We start from the raw sequence: 15,956 nt of genomic DNA, 5'->3' as shown, positions 1-15,956 counted from the left end.
AACGGGCTTTGTTGCAAGGATAGGTTCCTGGGTTAGTAGTTCTGTTGTGTGGTATGTGGTTGTTGGTGAGTATTTGCTTCAGGTTGGGGGGCTGTCTGTAGGCAAGGACTGGCCTGTCTCCCAAGATTTGTGAGAGTGTTGGGTCATCCTTCAGGATAGGTTGTAGATCCTTAATAATGCGTTGGAGGGGTTTTAGTTGGGGGCTGAAGGTGACGGCTAGTGGCGTTCTGTTATTTTCTTTGTTAGGCCTGTCCTGCAGTAGGTGACTTCTGGGAACTCTTCTGGCTCTATCAATCTGTTTCTTCACTTCCGCAGGTGGGTACTGTAGTTGTAAGAATGCTTGATAGAGATCTTGTAGGTGTTTGTCTCTGTCTGAGGAGTTGGAGCAAATGCGGTTGTATCACAGAGCTTGGCTGTAGACGATGGATCGTGTGGTGTGGTCAGGGTGAAAGCTGGAGGCATGTAGGTAGGAATAGCGGTCAGTAGGTTTCCGGTATAGGGTGGTGTTTATGTGACCATTGTTTATTAGCACTGTAGTGTCCAGGAAGTGGATCTCTTGTGTGGACTGGACCAGGCTGAGGTTGATGGTGGGATGGAAATTGTTGAAATCATGGTGGAATTCCTCAAGGGCTTCTTTTCCATGGGTCCAGATGATGAAGAGGTCATCAATATAGCGCAAGTAGAGTAGGGGCTTTAGGGGACGAGAGCTGAGGAAGCGTTGTTCTAAATCAGCCATAAAAATGTTGGCATACTGTGGGGCCATGCGGGTACCCATAGCAGTGCCGCTGATCTGAAGGTATACATTGTCCCCAAATGTAAAATAGTTATGGGTAAGGACAAAGTCACAAAGTTCAGCCACCAGGTTAGCCGTGACATTATCGGGGATAGTGTTCTTGACGGCTTGTAGTCCATCTTTGTGTGGAATGTTGGTGTAGAGGGCTTCTATATCCATAGTGGCCAGGATGGTGTTATCAGGAAGATCACCGATGGATTGTAGTTTCCTCAGGAAGTCAGTGGTGTCTCGAAGGTAGCTGGGAGTGCTGGTAGCGTAGGGCCTGAGGAGGGAGTCTACATAGCCAGACAATCCTGCTGTCAGGGTGCCAATGCCTGAGATGATGGGGCGCCCAGGATTTCCACGTTTATGGATCTTGGGTAGTAGATAGAATATCCCAGGTCGGGATTCCAGGGGTGTGTCTGTGCGGATTTGATCTTGTGCTTTTTCAGGAAGTTTCTTTAGCAAATGCTGTAGTTGCTTTTGGTAACTCTCAGTGGGATCAGAGGGTAATGGCTTGTAGAAAGTGGTGTTGGAGAGCTGCCGAGCAGCCTCTTGCTCATATTCCGATCTATTCATGATGACAACAGCACCTCCTTTGTCAGCCTTTTTGATTATGATGTCAGAGTTGTTTCTGAGGCTGTGGATGGCATTGTGTTCCGCATGGCTGAGGTTATGGGGCAAGTGATGCTGCTTTTCCACAATTTCAGCCCGTGCACGTCGGCGGAAGCACTCTATGTAGAAGTCCAGTCTGCTGTTTCGACCTTCAGGAGGAGTCCACCTAGAATCCTTCTTTTTGTAATGTTGGTAGGGAGGCCTCTGTGGATTAGTATGTTGTTCAGAGGTATGTTGGAAATATTCCTTGAGTCGGAGACGTCGAAAATAGGATTCTAGGTCACCACAGAACTGTATCATGTTTGTGGGGGTGGAGGGGCAGAAGGAGAGGCCCCGAGATAGGACAGCTGCTTCTACTGGACTGAGAGTATAGTTGGATAGGTTAACAATATTGCTGGGTGGGTTGACGGAACTATTGCTGTGGCCCCTTGTAGCAAGTTGGCAACAATGCGACCTGGCTTCAAGAAATAGGTCTAACTCTCAAGGGAAATCTTGGAAGCTATTATTCACCTTAGAATGCAGAAAGGGAGAAATACATACTTCTCTCGCTGGCACAAGGAAACCTAAACAGGAGCACTTAATATTTGAAGGATAAAACATAGCAAAAAGCTATGAAGGTCGACAAACTCCCTGACCCACTGTGATGGGAAGATAAAGTTGTGGGTGGGAAATTAGATTATCTCCTCGGGTAAAACTTCCACAGAACAGATAGAAGAAAAGAGGGTCTCATGGTTTAAGTACTCAACAGAGACCTAGAAGATCTGAGTTCAGTTCCCCACTCTGCTGCAGACTCTCTTTGTGACCTGGAGCAAGTCACTTAGCCTCTCTCTGTCTCATCTGAAAAGCAGAGATAAATAGTTTTCCCCACTTTCCCTAAGGGGCTATAAAGATCAATTAATTTATGATCGTGAGGCATTGAGACACTAGTGATAGAAGCCATACAAGGAGATAGAATAATAAAACAAACTCCCAGAGAGCACGCTGGTGTGGTTTACAGTATTCACAGTAAAGCAAGATGTGAAAAGAAATCCATCCTTGCTATCAACCTAATTACGTAACATTAATGTGCTTTGTTAAACAGCTGGTACATTCCACCATAGCAGTAGCTGTGCTCTAGTGCTGGGGGGAGTGTGTGTGTGTGTAAGTTCATCACGTGTTTTGGGATCCCTGTGGATTAAATGAGTTGCCTCAATATAAAAGTTACCTATATATATATTTAACACAAAAAAATCTGTTAAAAGGATAGTTAGGCTGCCAAGTCAGGCACTAAGAACTTACAAAATGCCAGACTCAAGGTTGCTCGTGCATCCTTAATTTGGTCCCCTTGTGGCTTTAACATTGATACAGTGTTTAGTGACATGAACACATACTGTTTCTTCTTCCTTAGCATGTAATTTCTTAGGTTTAAAAAAACTGAAAAAACAAATTCCATCATGTGGCATCACATTGACATCCACATCAGCAGGGCTGGAACCTTTAGAGCCACCGCACAGACCTCGGCCACTTGCGCTAACAGAATAACTGATAGCAATAGTAGGCTGTTATCCTCTATATGGACCAGCATTAGAAGAGGATGAGCTGCACACTTTGCCACTCTGTTTCACAGATATTTGCTGGCAGCAGAGGAATGGTCAATTCAGGAATCTTGGGCTCTCTTCCAAGCTCTAAAGGGGAATGTGCTCTATTAGTCAGACACTTCTGCACCTGCTTCCCCCAAACAAACATAAGAATGGCCATACTGGGTCAAATTAATGGTCCATGTAGCCTAGTATCTATCCTGTTTTCTGAAAGTGGTCAATGCCAGGTGCTTCAGAGGGAATGAACAGAACAGGGCAACTGCTGAGTAATCCAGCCCCTGTCATCCAGTCCTATCTTCTGGCAGTCAGAGGTTTAGGGACACCCAGAGCATGGGGTTGCATCCCTGAGAATCTTGGCTAGTAGCCATTGATGGACCTGTCCTCAATGAACTTTTCTCAATCTTTTTTGAACCTTGTTATAGTTTTGGCCTTCGCAACATCCCCTGGCAATGAGTTCCATAGGCTGACTTGAGTTTTACTCTTGATTTGCCATAATCTATCCTCCTATTTTCCTCAGTAGGATTTGAATTGCAATTTGTAAGCAAAGCCTTTTTGCCTCTCACTGCCTCTTTTACTGTGTTGTTCTCTCCAGACTGTTCCTGTCCCAGTCCTAAAAAAAGAAAAGGAGTACTTGTGGCACCTTAGAGACTAACCAATTTATTAGAGCATAAGCTTTCGTGAGCTACAGCTCACTTCATCAGAAGCTGTAGCTCACGAAAGCTTATGCTCTAATAAATTGGTTAGTCTCTAAGGTGCCACAAGTCCTCCTTTTCTTTTTGTGAATACAGACTAACACGGCTGTTACTCTGAAACCTGTCCCAGTCCTGTCTCTCTCACGTTCACACCCCGTCACCCTCTCTCCTTGTTGCCGTCACCTTGTCAGCTAGTATCACAGCCTTTCCCTCCAGGCTCACTGTTCAAGTCCCAGTGCCTTTCTACTCCTCCTAATACCTGGCTCGTCCCAGTGTTTTCTCCCACCCTCCTGGGTATCAGTCTACAATATACTATGTGACACACTGCCCTCTACTGGAGGTAGTATCAGACCACCTCAAGTGCATACTATGTCAATCCTAGTGGACATAAGCCCAATTACTATCCAAGAGTAAATGGTGCTGCTAGTAATGGTTATTTATACTTAATATATGTATCCTTTCTCCAATTATACAGCTATTAATTCCTACAAATGTGCACAAAAACAGGAGACCAAAATAATTAAGGCCCTCAAATGGCACTTCAGTGGGAGCTGTGAACGTTCAGCACTTTAAAAAAAAAAAAAAAAAACAAACAAACAAACAAACTTATTCAAATCTTCACACTCAGAAGGAGGTTTCAAACAAGTTATTTTACTTGTGGAATATGTGACTAGCAATTAGTACAGAGCCCCCAAATCTCCTCTCTGGCTCAGCTTGCAGTACTTAACTGCAATTCTACAATGAATTTTTGGGGGATGCTATATCATAGAAGTTGCATAAGTGATGTTCAAAGCTCATCTGTGCAATTTTAGACCGATGTAAACAGTTGGATAAAAAAATCCACTTTTAAAAAAAAAATTAACTTCATATAAACATGAGCTTGCTCATACTATTGGGAAAAAGCTGCCATTTTTATATTAATAATTCTTCCCAGATTTAATCAGTCGTTGTACATTAGAACCAGCAGCTGGAGAGTTCTGAGTGATAATGAAACCTGTAACAAGCCATCTTCAGCCATCTTTTCCAAACAATAAGGGAATTAAAATTTCAATTTAAATGCAGGGTTTGAAATACGCTTCAGTGGCAAAATTACGTCAATTAATGTGAGTGGAATACAAAGAACAGACTGAAGAAATATGATGCAGCAACCAGAAATTATGCCATTAATGTGCTTGCATCAACCCAACACAAAGGCTGCAAAGGTCTAATTTAGACTGTACATATCACAAAGCTACAGGCAACAATATTAATCAGCTCTCCAATTTCAATGCAAGGGATACAAGCGCCTTGTCAGATCACTTTAGGCTTTTTATAAACCAACAGCAGCCGTTTACCTTGAGGAGGGAAACAAAAGGACAAGCACATCTATAAACATTCTGCTTTCCTGACAGTTTAATAATTATTTTATACACTATTCAGATCATATAATGAGAGAAAGGTATTATCCTGCAGCCAGCACATGATTATAACATCACATTGACAAACAGGAAGAATTAAAAGAAGATAGCAAAAGCCAATGAGCCCTCACCAATTTTTGTCTATTAAAACAGTCAGGATGCAGATAAGTTATTGTGTTTACATGCTATCACTGCACTTGTATTGAAATGGGAATTGAAAGTACTGATGGAGGGATTAATACATGAATACCGTTTTAATTGCAGCTTTCCCTGCGTTGCTTGGTTTAAAAGCTAAATGGTAACCCCTTGCAGCAATGCACCTTGATGAGTCACAACAGATAACCCTGCCGAAGAACCAGCATGGTACTGTCGAGCAGCCTGAGCACAAAGAGCAGGCACCAACACTCACTTCCCTTACGACCTTGTGCAAGTCTCAGCTATGCGTACCTTTGTTTTCTCATCTCTGAAACCAACTGAGGAGTCAAAGGATTACTCAATATTTGCAAAGCACTTTGCAGACGAACATTTTTCTTTCATTTCCTAGAGCAATAAAATCAGAACTCAGCACAGGCTGGAAATGGGACTATTCTTCTCTGGAAGAACACCACTATCACGAAGTCAGGGTATGGCCCTCCATGCAACCATTCTTTAAAGACCAACAAACTAGCTCTTTAACAGGTTTAACTAGGTCAAATGTAACAGAAATGGGAAAAACCAACAGGTTAACAGTAATGAATTTAAACTGTCCTAATACTAATCCACAAGATATCAATCATTAACTCTTTCTTCACTGAACATTGCCTGTTTATTCCACTTCTTAACCTGTTTGCTTTTTTTTAAACACAAGAGAATACCTCTCACTCCAGATAACATATTTCCTCCATCAAGGACTTTGACTAAAAATACCTCAAAATCTAAGTAAATCCTAGCCATCCCTGCTCTTCTTGTCATGGCTCTATTAATGCCTTCCAAGAATTAGAACAGGCTTGACTTAATATTTTATATCGTACCAGAAATTTCCATCGTGCTTTACAAAACAGATTCATGACCTGCCCCAAACAACTTACAATAAGGTAGACAAGAGACAGGACAATAGTTCAAATAAGGCAGTGGTTCCCAAACTGGGGTTCGCAGAACGTTGCAGGGAGTTCGCCAGAAAAATTTCACTCCTGGCAGCCAGAGGACCCCGGGCATTGGAGGCAGCAGGTGGGACCCGGTTGCAGGGCAGACAGCCCGAGCCCCAGGGAGATCGGGGCAGGGCAGTTGGGGCTGGCAGCCTGAGCCCTGCCCCCATCAGTGAGGGAGCCGGCAGCCCAAGCCCCAGGGAGAGCAGGGATGGGCGGTTGGGGCTGGCAGCCCGAGTCCTGGCGGTCAGCGGGGCCTGCAGCCCAAGCTCAGTGGACCGGGGCAGTCAACGGGGTCCAGCAGCAGAAGCCCCACGGAGTGCAGCGAGCAGAGGAAATCTAAACTTAAATCCCTAGAAATATTAATTATTAGGAGGAGGTTCACGAGATTTCACAATTTAGTGAAAGGGGTTCGCGGGCTGTTAAAGTTTGGGAACCACTGAAATAAGGGGAAGAAGGATGAGGAGAACAAGGCTGAAAAAGGGTTCCAGGAAGAAAAGCTTTTTTAAGGAGGGAGGACAGAGAAGACCACTGGCAGACAAGATGTAGAGGGTGGCATGAAAGGAGGCACGAAGGCAAGAAAGGCAAGAGTACGAGTTGAAGAAAAACAGCCAGGAAACGATTGGAAGGAGTGTAATGAGTCAGAAAGGAAGGAAGGGGACAACAAAATGGAGCTGTACACGGAAGCAGGATTATGTATGTCATTAAAGGCCAACATGAGGAGCTTAAGTTTGAGGCCAAGAGTAACAGGAAGCCTGAAAAGAGATTTTACGAGAAGTGAGAAAGGAAGACAACTTTAGAGAGACGTGTTTTGGACAGTATAGAGAAGAGGGACCCGAAAAAATGAAATCAAGAGTGAGTTTTGGCAGTGGGGAAAAATGAAGAAAGGACAGGCAATACTGAAGAGGAAGAAGCAACAGGAATTTGAGAAGTGATGGATTACAAGGCGGGAAAGAGAAGAGTCAAAGGTAACACTAAGGTTGTGATCCTGAGAGACAGGAAGGATAAGAGTTGATGAGGGAGGTGAAGGAGATTTCAAGAAACATAATTCTGTGGAGGAATCAAGAAGAACATAAACAGAGAAAAAAGAAAAGGAGTACTTGTGGCACCTTAGAGACTAACCAATTTATTTGAGCAGTTGATAGATTTCCACTCCATACGGCTAAATGCAGTGCCTTGCATAATGACAGGTTTCAGAGTAACATCCGTGTTAGTCTGTATTCGCAAAAAGAAAAGGAGTACTTGTGGCACCTCCTTTTCTTTTTGCGAATACAGACTAACACGGCTGTTACTCTGAAACCTGTCATAAATAGAGAAAACTCCCACTCCGTGCAGAAGGTTACTAGTGTCATTGGTAAAGAAAGGGTAGTTTTGGCAGGGGGTGGAATCTAGATTTGGTCATGAAGTCTAGGCACCACGCCTGAAGTTTTTGGAAACAGGAAGGGAGAGAAATAGGACAGAAATTGGAGAAGAGGGTGTAGGTGAGGAGAGGCTTCCTCATGACTGAGGATGAAAGGTGTGCTTGTAAAGCAGATGGAAATGAGCCCAAGGAGAAAGAGCACTTCAATAAGAGGCTTAGAGAAAGAGCAGAGAATGAGAGCAGGTGGAAGGAAATGGGAGCAAGGGCACAGATCAAGGAATTAGAGGGAAACAGTAAAAGAGAGACTTGAGTTGTGAAGCAAGAAGCCTCTCCTCCTCTGTGGTGAATGAGAAAGCAGGGGTCTGCCAGTTGGAGAAAGGGAAATGAGAGAGAGAGAGAGAATGGGAGAGGGAGGAGGAAAATTTTTGCTGGCAAGAGTCAATTTTCTTTTTTTCCTAAAAAAAACTGGCGAGTTCTCAGCAGAGAAGGAGGTGGAGGCAGATGACTGGGAAGGTAGTTAGAAGAAGAGGATTAGTCTGGAAAGAAGAATTAGTCTGGAGAAGAGAAGACAGAGGGGACAGGATAACAGTTTTCAAGTACATAAAAGGTTGTTGCTAGGAGGAGGGAGAAAAATTGTTCTTGTTAACCTCTGAGGATAAAACAAGAAGCAATGGGCTTAAATGGCAGCAAGGGAGGTTTAGGTTGGACATTCGGAAAAACTTCCTAGCTGTCAGGGTGGTTAAGCACTGGAATAAATTGCCTCGGGAGGTTGTAGAATCTCCGTCATTGGAGATTTTTAAGAGCAGGTTAGACAAACACCTGTCAAGGATGGTCTAGATAATACTTAGTCCTGCTAGGAGTGCAGGGGACTGGACTAGATGACCTCTTGAGGTCTCTTCCAGTCCTATGATTCTATAAGAGTGAAAGGTAGAGGAGAGATGATCAGGGTGATAGCACCAGAGCCAGTCAGAGAGGAGATGGAAGGGAAAGGAAATAGATGGAGCTAAGAGAAGGATCTTACAGTGGAGGAAGTCATCAGTGAGAATAAGAACCAAGGCCATGAATGCAGTAGGAAACCCAGCACGGCAAGAGGCAAGGAGCACAGTGACAGAAGAAAGGAAAGGAGTCAATGAAGTGCAAAGAAGAAGGAGGCTTCAAAAAACCATGGACATGAGACAAGGGGAGGAAGAGCTATTGGAGACCCAGAGTCCACATCAGAAAAGGCTGAGGGCAGCAAAGAAGTCAAAGAGGTTGGCAAGCTGAAGATCAAGCACAAACTGAGTGACATAACAGGGTAAAAGAGAACAACAGTGCAGGAGAAGAGCAAGCAGTGGACACACAGAGAAAGATCTATTTACCTAGAGAGCTGCATTAGCTGACTCTAATATACAGATGACCATCAATGTTAGGTATCCCATCTTACCAGCATGTCAGTTGCATTGAGGTAGTGCTTGCTGGCCATGCACTGTTCCAGCTTCTGGGGCACTTGCTTGATGTTCTCAATCTCATCTAGCAAATTCAAGACGTGTTTGTGCTCAATTCCTTCTATCCACAACTTGCGCAGCTCATCCCGTTTGCAGTGCAGCAGCATCTTGCATGACAGGAGATTTTCCTTCACCTACAAGGCAACAGGTTGAAGACGAGGTCAGTCTAATGCCCTTTCTCTTGGAGCCTGCCATATGGTCAGCACTTCCCCTAACTCACTCATTTTAACATGAGTTTCAACTTGCAATAATCAAATACACATTTTTTTAAAAACCAGCCTATTATTCCTCTCTAGCACAGACAAATCATATAATCACCCTAAATAATGAGAGCAACCCCAGGGGAAATGAAGTGAAGCTAGGTGCTGGGGCTTAATTCAAGCTTTGTGCTATTAGTGCATTATTTCCTGGAGTAGCCTTAATGGGATTCCACACATGTTCATCTTAACACCAGGACTAAAGAGTTACTTGCAGCTGTTTCCAACATTTATTCAGCATTTAGGCATGAAACAGGAAGCCAATTGTTTAGTGTAAGTAAATAAATAGCTACTATTTTGTTCCTCTGTAAACATTTTTTGTCTGCCTATTACATTCTTGTGGCATCTCTCCCTCCTCCTCTTTTCTAGTTATTGTTTCTCCATTTTATGAAAGCGGACCATACAGGAGGATCCCTGTTAACCAGTAGCTCAGGTGTGACATTAAACCCGAAAGAGTCAAGCAACTAGCCGGCTAAATGACCCAAATTCAATTTTTAAAGACATATTAGAAAAGTATATAGATGGTAATTAGGACTATTCCTTATAAACAGCTAACATAGCCATAGACTAGAGGTTTGAAATGTGAACCTGTACTGTTAGAGAATTAGAGGTAATACAGATTGTATGTGTTTACTTATATCTTGTTAGATGTTAACCATGTAAACAGATGGTTCCTGTCAGTTACTATATCCTTGATTCAGAGATCAAAGGGGAATATTAACATTTAGATGAGACTAGAGTGTAATAATTTCATTGTCTATATTTCTCTTTGAAGTTTGTAGTAAACTGTCTATGAACTGCTTAACGGATAACTACCTTATGCTGATGAAAGCAACTAGTTACCCGCGTATACATAGGAAATAGGTGTTTCTACTTCAAAGCCACAATGCTGTACCCAAGGAATGCCTGCTGGCAAGAGGCTGCTGGGGATCTATGAAAAGAACTCTTGGGCCCTGACCTGTTATCTCAGATCTGCTTAAGCTTCACCAGGGGAAGTTTGAGTCGCAAGACTAAGTCCCCAGCTCCAGACTGGGTCTCCCTGATATTGGACATTGAACTATGACCGAAGGAACTAATTCTGAAAGAACTTTTTGCAACTCTGAAGCTCACCATCTCTACCATGAACTGACCTAAGAACTTTATTCATATCTGCAGGCATAATGATCTTTCAACCCATACGCACGCACTCTTTTCTTTTTTAATAAATTTTAGTTTCATTAATAAGAATTGGCTGTACGTCAATTGGGTAAGATCTGAAGTACTCATTAAGTTGATGGGTAATGTGTCCAACCCTTTGGGACTGGTAGAACTTTTTATATGATGAATAAGATTTTCAGTAATCCTCCAAGTATTTGACTTGGCTGTGTGGGTGGGAGCCCAAGGCTGGGTTGCTTTAAGGGAACTGTATTTCTGGCTTCTGAGTAATCAGTAAGATATTGTAAAAGCTGTTTTGTTGCTGGATTGGTAAACCTAAATACTAGAAATAACCTCCAGTTTTGGGGATTGTCTGCCCCATTCTTTGCAGTTTGCCCTGATCGAGCAATCTCAGCGTGGCCCCCCTGGGACCCTGGTCATATCAGGTGACACCAAATTTGTTAGCAAGAGATGGAGTTTATCTAACAAAATGTCTGAAAGAATGTCAAAATGGATTGTAAGTAGGATAAACTTCAGCTCAGCATCTACATTACACATCATGACACTATAACACTAAGAAAAAACAGTGCACTGCCTGCCATTCACTTTGTTTTAAAATCTCAAGCCATCTCTTGCAGACTGTCAAAGAACTTCTTGCTTTTCTATCGCATTCCTAAATTCCTGAGATAAGGTCAGTACAACCCAATTTTTCTTGTATGCCATAAATGGATGATCATTTAAGTGCCTTAAAATCAGTAAGCAATTAACACCACTTCTCACACAGCATTTACACCAGTTATCTGGTTTCAGTGATAAACCATGAATATTTAAGGCCTAACCCCTTCTTAGCCAGAACTCTCACTAACATCACTGAATTAAAAATGCAGAGAGGCCCTTGGATTTATTTTCAAGTTAAAGAGTCTTTAAGAACCTACAACAATGCTTCAGCTGCACCTCTTTCCCTTCTATCCTCCTTTGGATGAAGTGAAGAGACCTCCTGAAACATACAGATGGACCAAAAGACAGACAACTCCTAATAGAGTCAATTAATACACAACAGCACCATGCTCTGAAGAATACACATTAAAGCCCAGCTTCAAAAATAAGGTTCTAGATGGCTCAGGACCCAACAGACTCTCCTTGAAATATCTTCGAACACTGGGAAAACCTCAACAATTGCGTGCTCCATAACTTGTCACAACAGCAGAGAAAAACTGAATGCCATACACAGCAATTGTTGGGCACAGGTCCTGTTGTATATCTTAGATCTTGTCTACACTACGATGTGGGGTCGATCTAAGATACACAACTTCAGCTACGTGAATAGCATAGCTGAAGTCAACGTACTTGGATCTACTTACCGCGGTGTCTTCACTGTGGTAAGTAGACAGCTGACGCTCTCCCGTCGACTCTGTTTGCGCTCCTCATTCTGGTGGAGTACCGAAGTCGACAGGAGAGCGCTCAGCAGTCTATTTATCGCATCTACATGAGACGCGATAAATCAACCCCCCGCTGTATCGATCGCTGCCTGCCAATCCAGCTGATAGTGGAGACAAGCCCTTAAACTAGACAGTATCATCTTAGCCTTAGTGGCCTTGTCGGTGCCTTATACAAAATGGTGGTCACTTTAAGAAAGACCAAAAGGTCCACGGAAATGAATGAAACGTTTGAAACTTGATGTCCTTGTCAGAGTACAAAATAGACTAGTGATCCAAAAAGCAGCTCTGCCTTGACAAGTTGTTCATTTTTCCCTGTTAAACTAAGAGGCAGATACCAATGCTAATCTCAAAAATGCTGCTAGGCAGGAGGAGAGATATGAAAGAAGATAGAGTGAACACCTGAAGATGTATTTTCCTCTGTCATGACCCCGTAATGCCTTTTAAGTCAATGGCGTTATATGGGCATAAAATGAGATCAGAATCAGGCCCTGACACATTCCCACAAGATTCGGTTCCTGGACAAATATGAGCTGAGGAAAATAGCTGTTTCACAAACAGATATCCAGACTACTAAACACAGACAAAGCATTTTGCTTTTGCACAAATGTTTCTGTCCAAGTTTGTTGCAATATGAACATCCACCTATAACAAAGGAGAGGAACATCAAAATGGAAAGCTTGACAGCATAATTTAGACTGATGGCACAGAGTCTAGCATCATATATGGTGCCTCGCATGAGATTAGGGCAAAGTTATTTTAATACAGGTTGACTAAAGCTAATCAGAAAACAAATATCCAAAGGTCCTTCACCCCCCTCTCCCCATAGTGATTAGTTTAGATGGGAATGTCATTGTCCCTATAGGATTGTTTTTGACCTCTGCAAAGCTTAGCATATTGGGTGAAAACAGGCTATAGTTTACTTCAAGTTTAAGATTATTGATCTGGGCCTTCACAGAGTCAGGCTTTGTACATAAATCCTTCGAATGAACTCTTATCCCTGGAAGGGATCAGAGAGGTCTCATTTGCTTTGAAAATGCTAAATGAATTTGAAAAACCAGAAGGGTCAGTGTGCTGCCTCAGAAGGGTCACAGCTTACTGCTTCTGGAGCATTGCTCTGAAAGGTTTCCAGTCATGATCTCCACAGCGCGAGTCAGACAATGGAACAATTTATGTACCTGGTTTTCAAGGCTTAAGTACAGCAATCCATAGAGAAAGTAAAACAAGACCTGGGAGAGTGGCGAATTCACCAACTGGGATAATAATCAGAACTGGAGGTAGAGAACAGCAAAGAGTAAGCCCTCACCAGTGCTAGGAGTGCCACTGTTATTTACAAGAGCAGTAATAAATGTTAGGAAACATATGGTTAATAAATGTTAGGAAACTATATCAAAATATAGGACCACCAGGAGGCACAGCTCAAGAGCTGATTATGCAAATAACCTTAAAATTCATATTTAATGGGTCAGTGAACATCTGATGAGTCACTGAGATGACTGGTGATCAGAGACCATCCTGATGGGCACAATATAAGAATCTGAATAGACTAGATGGAGAGGTTTTAACTGTGTAGATTTGGGTGATCTACTGCTGGTCAAGGAACAAATCAGACCAGGTCCTCACTGGCTTACACTAGCTGAGAATCTGACCTATTTAAATAACTCTGATGGTGGTTTCAAAGCTGGCAGGTAATGGCATCTTCTCCATTCAATATTTGGTTCAGCACAAGGTATCATCAAGTAGAAGGGAGACAGGACAAGAGAAGAGGAGGTTACTCACCCTGTGCAGTAACTGACGTTCTTCGAGATGAGTGTCCCTGTGGGTGCTCCACTCTAGGTGTTGGTGTGTCCCTGCGCCTTCGCTCGGAGATTTTTACAGAAGTATTCGTACCGGTCATGCACGCACAGCGCTTGCCCCCCCGCTCTGAGTGTACCTTAATAGTACGCGTGCGCGACCGGTCCCCTCAGTTCCTGCTCTACAACGGAGGCCACCCCAACTACAAAGTAGAGGGGAGGACGGTGAGTAGTGGAGCACCCACAGGGACACTCATCTCGAAGAACGTCCGTTACTGCACAGGGTGAGTATCCTCCTCTTCTTCTTCGAGAGCTGTCCCTGTGGGTGCTCCACTCCAGGTGACTTAAAAGCAGTGTATCTCAAGGAGGTAGGGACTTCAGATTGGGTAGAAATGCAGTAGCTAAAACAGCTCTGCCGAATCGTGTATCCGAGAAGGGGCCCTGAGTAAGGGCATAGTGCTTAACAAAAGTGTGTTCAGAAGACCAAATGGCTGCTTTACAAACGTCAGTCAGGGGAACTTTGCGTAGAAAAGCCACGGAGGTAGCCATCGATCTAGTGGAGTGGGTTCTGATGTCTGCTGGAGGCATAACTTTCCATATCTGATAACGGAATCGGATACAGTCAGAAATCCATTTTGAAAGTCTCTGAATGGAAACAGGTATCCCTCTGGATGGCTCCGTGAAGACAACAAAGAGTCTAGAAGAATTTCTAAAGGGCTTGGTTCTATCCAAATAGAAGGACAAAGCCCTGCATACATCTAGAGTATGCATTGTGGATTCAAACGAGTTCGCATGTGGTTTAGGAAAGAAGGTCGGCAGGTGTATCAGTTCATTGATATGGAATGACAAATGGACCTTTGGAATAAATTTGGGGTGTAATTGAAGGGTAACTGTCTTTAAAAAATAGGGTATACGGTGGGTCTGCCATGAGAGCTGCTATTTCTCCTGCCTATCTGGCAGAAGTGATTGCCACTAGGAATGCTGTTTTCATAAAAAGGCGCAAGAGGGAGCAAGCGGCTAGAGGTTCAAATGGTTGTTGAGTTAAGCAAGATAACACTAAGTGAAGGTCCCACGGAGGAATAGGGGGTCTAACGTCTGGGTATAGGGATTGAAGTCCTTTGAGAAAACATTTAGTGATCAGATGAGCAAACACACAGGTACTGTCAATTTTATCATGGAAGGTTCTAATAGCAGCTAGGTGGACTTTGATGGAGCTAAAAGAAAGGCCAGATTGTTTGAGGTCCAACAGGTAGTCGAGTATAAGAGTATATTGTTGCAGACATAGGAGGTAGTTGTTTAGTTGAGCACCACTGTGTAAATCACTTCCACTTCTGGAGACAGGTGGTGCGAGTAGATTGTGTTCTGCTATATAGGAGCACTCTTTGGACTTCGTCAGAGCATGCTAGTTCATTTTGGGAGAACCATGTAGGAACCAAGCTTTGAGGTGAAGCATGGACAGGTGGGAGTGGAGAAATCGGCCGTGTTGCTGCGAGAGGAAGTTCGGAATGAGAGGCATCAAGATTGGTTGTTGAGTTGACATCCTGGTGAGGAATGGGAACCACAGTTGTCTGGGCCATGCTGGGGCAATCAGGATCACTTTGGCATGATCTGTTTGTATTTTTGTCAGAACTCTGTGGAGAATCGGGATTGGGGGAAAAGCACAGAGTAAGTTCCGGTGCCACGGAATCATAAATGCATCTCCCAGGGAGTGCTTCCCCAGTCCTGCTCTGGAGCAAAATTCGGGACATTTTGTGTTTTTCGCAGTTGCAAAGCGGTCTATGGCTGGGTAGCCCCAAATGCGGAATATGTTGGTGATGATCATTTCGTTTATCTCCCATTCATGGTCCCAAGGAAAGTATCTGCTTAATTCGTCCGCCGTGGTATACATAGCCCCGGGAAGGTAGGCGGCTGATATCCGGATATTGTTCACAAGGCACGAGTTCCAGAGTTTCATAGCTTCTGTGCAAAGCGAATGAAAGCAAGCTCCTCCCTGCCTGTTTACATAGAACATGCAGGCGATGTGGTCTGTCATTATCCGTACATGTTGGTTACGGATTATCGGGAGGAAGTGACGGCAGGCATTGCTTATCACTCAAAGTTCCAGGATGATTATGTGCAGGGAGGTTTCCGATGGAGACCACAGCCCCTGAGTTGTGTGATGTAACACTTGAGCACCCTACCCTGTGAGGGATGCATCGGTAGTCATTAAGATGGATGGAGCTTCCTGGAGAAAGGGGACTCCAGAGCAGAGGTTGGAGGGAACTGTCCACCACAGGAGACTGTCTTTGACTCGGAAAGGTATGGATAGGGGTTTG

General features: G+C 43.6%; 1 protein-coding gene across 7 annotated transcripts in view; it reads right to left on the bottom strand.

Annotated features, from left to right (window-relative positions):
- EXOC4 (exocyst complex component 4) overlaps positions 1–15,956 on the bottom strand; it is a 600,856-nt gene that overhangs the window by 559,036 nt on the left and 25,864 nt on the right. For all 7 annotated transcript variants that reach the window (XR_012156857.1, XR_012156858.1, XM_073328862.1 and 4 more), the window contains exon 3: positions 8,961–9,155. Coding sequence is in view for 5 of the 7 variants with exons in the window: in XM_073328862.1 (XP_073184963.1) it covers positions 8,961–9,155 (195 nt within the window). In the remaining 2 variants the exon portion in view is untranslated. The remainder of the gene's footprint in view (positions 1–8,960; positions 9,156–15,956) is intronic.

The sequence above is a fragment of the Lepidochelys kempii genome, chromosome 1 (genome assembly GCF_965140265.1).
Source record: "Lepidochelys kempii isolate rLepKem1 chromosome 1, rLepKem1.hap2, whole genome shotgun sequence".
Lineage (NCBI taxonomy): Eukaryota > Metazoa > Chordata > Testudines > Cheloniidae > Lepidochelys > Lepidochelys kempii.
This window is presented reverse-complemented; position numbering and strand designations above follow the sequence as displayed.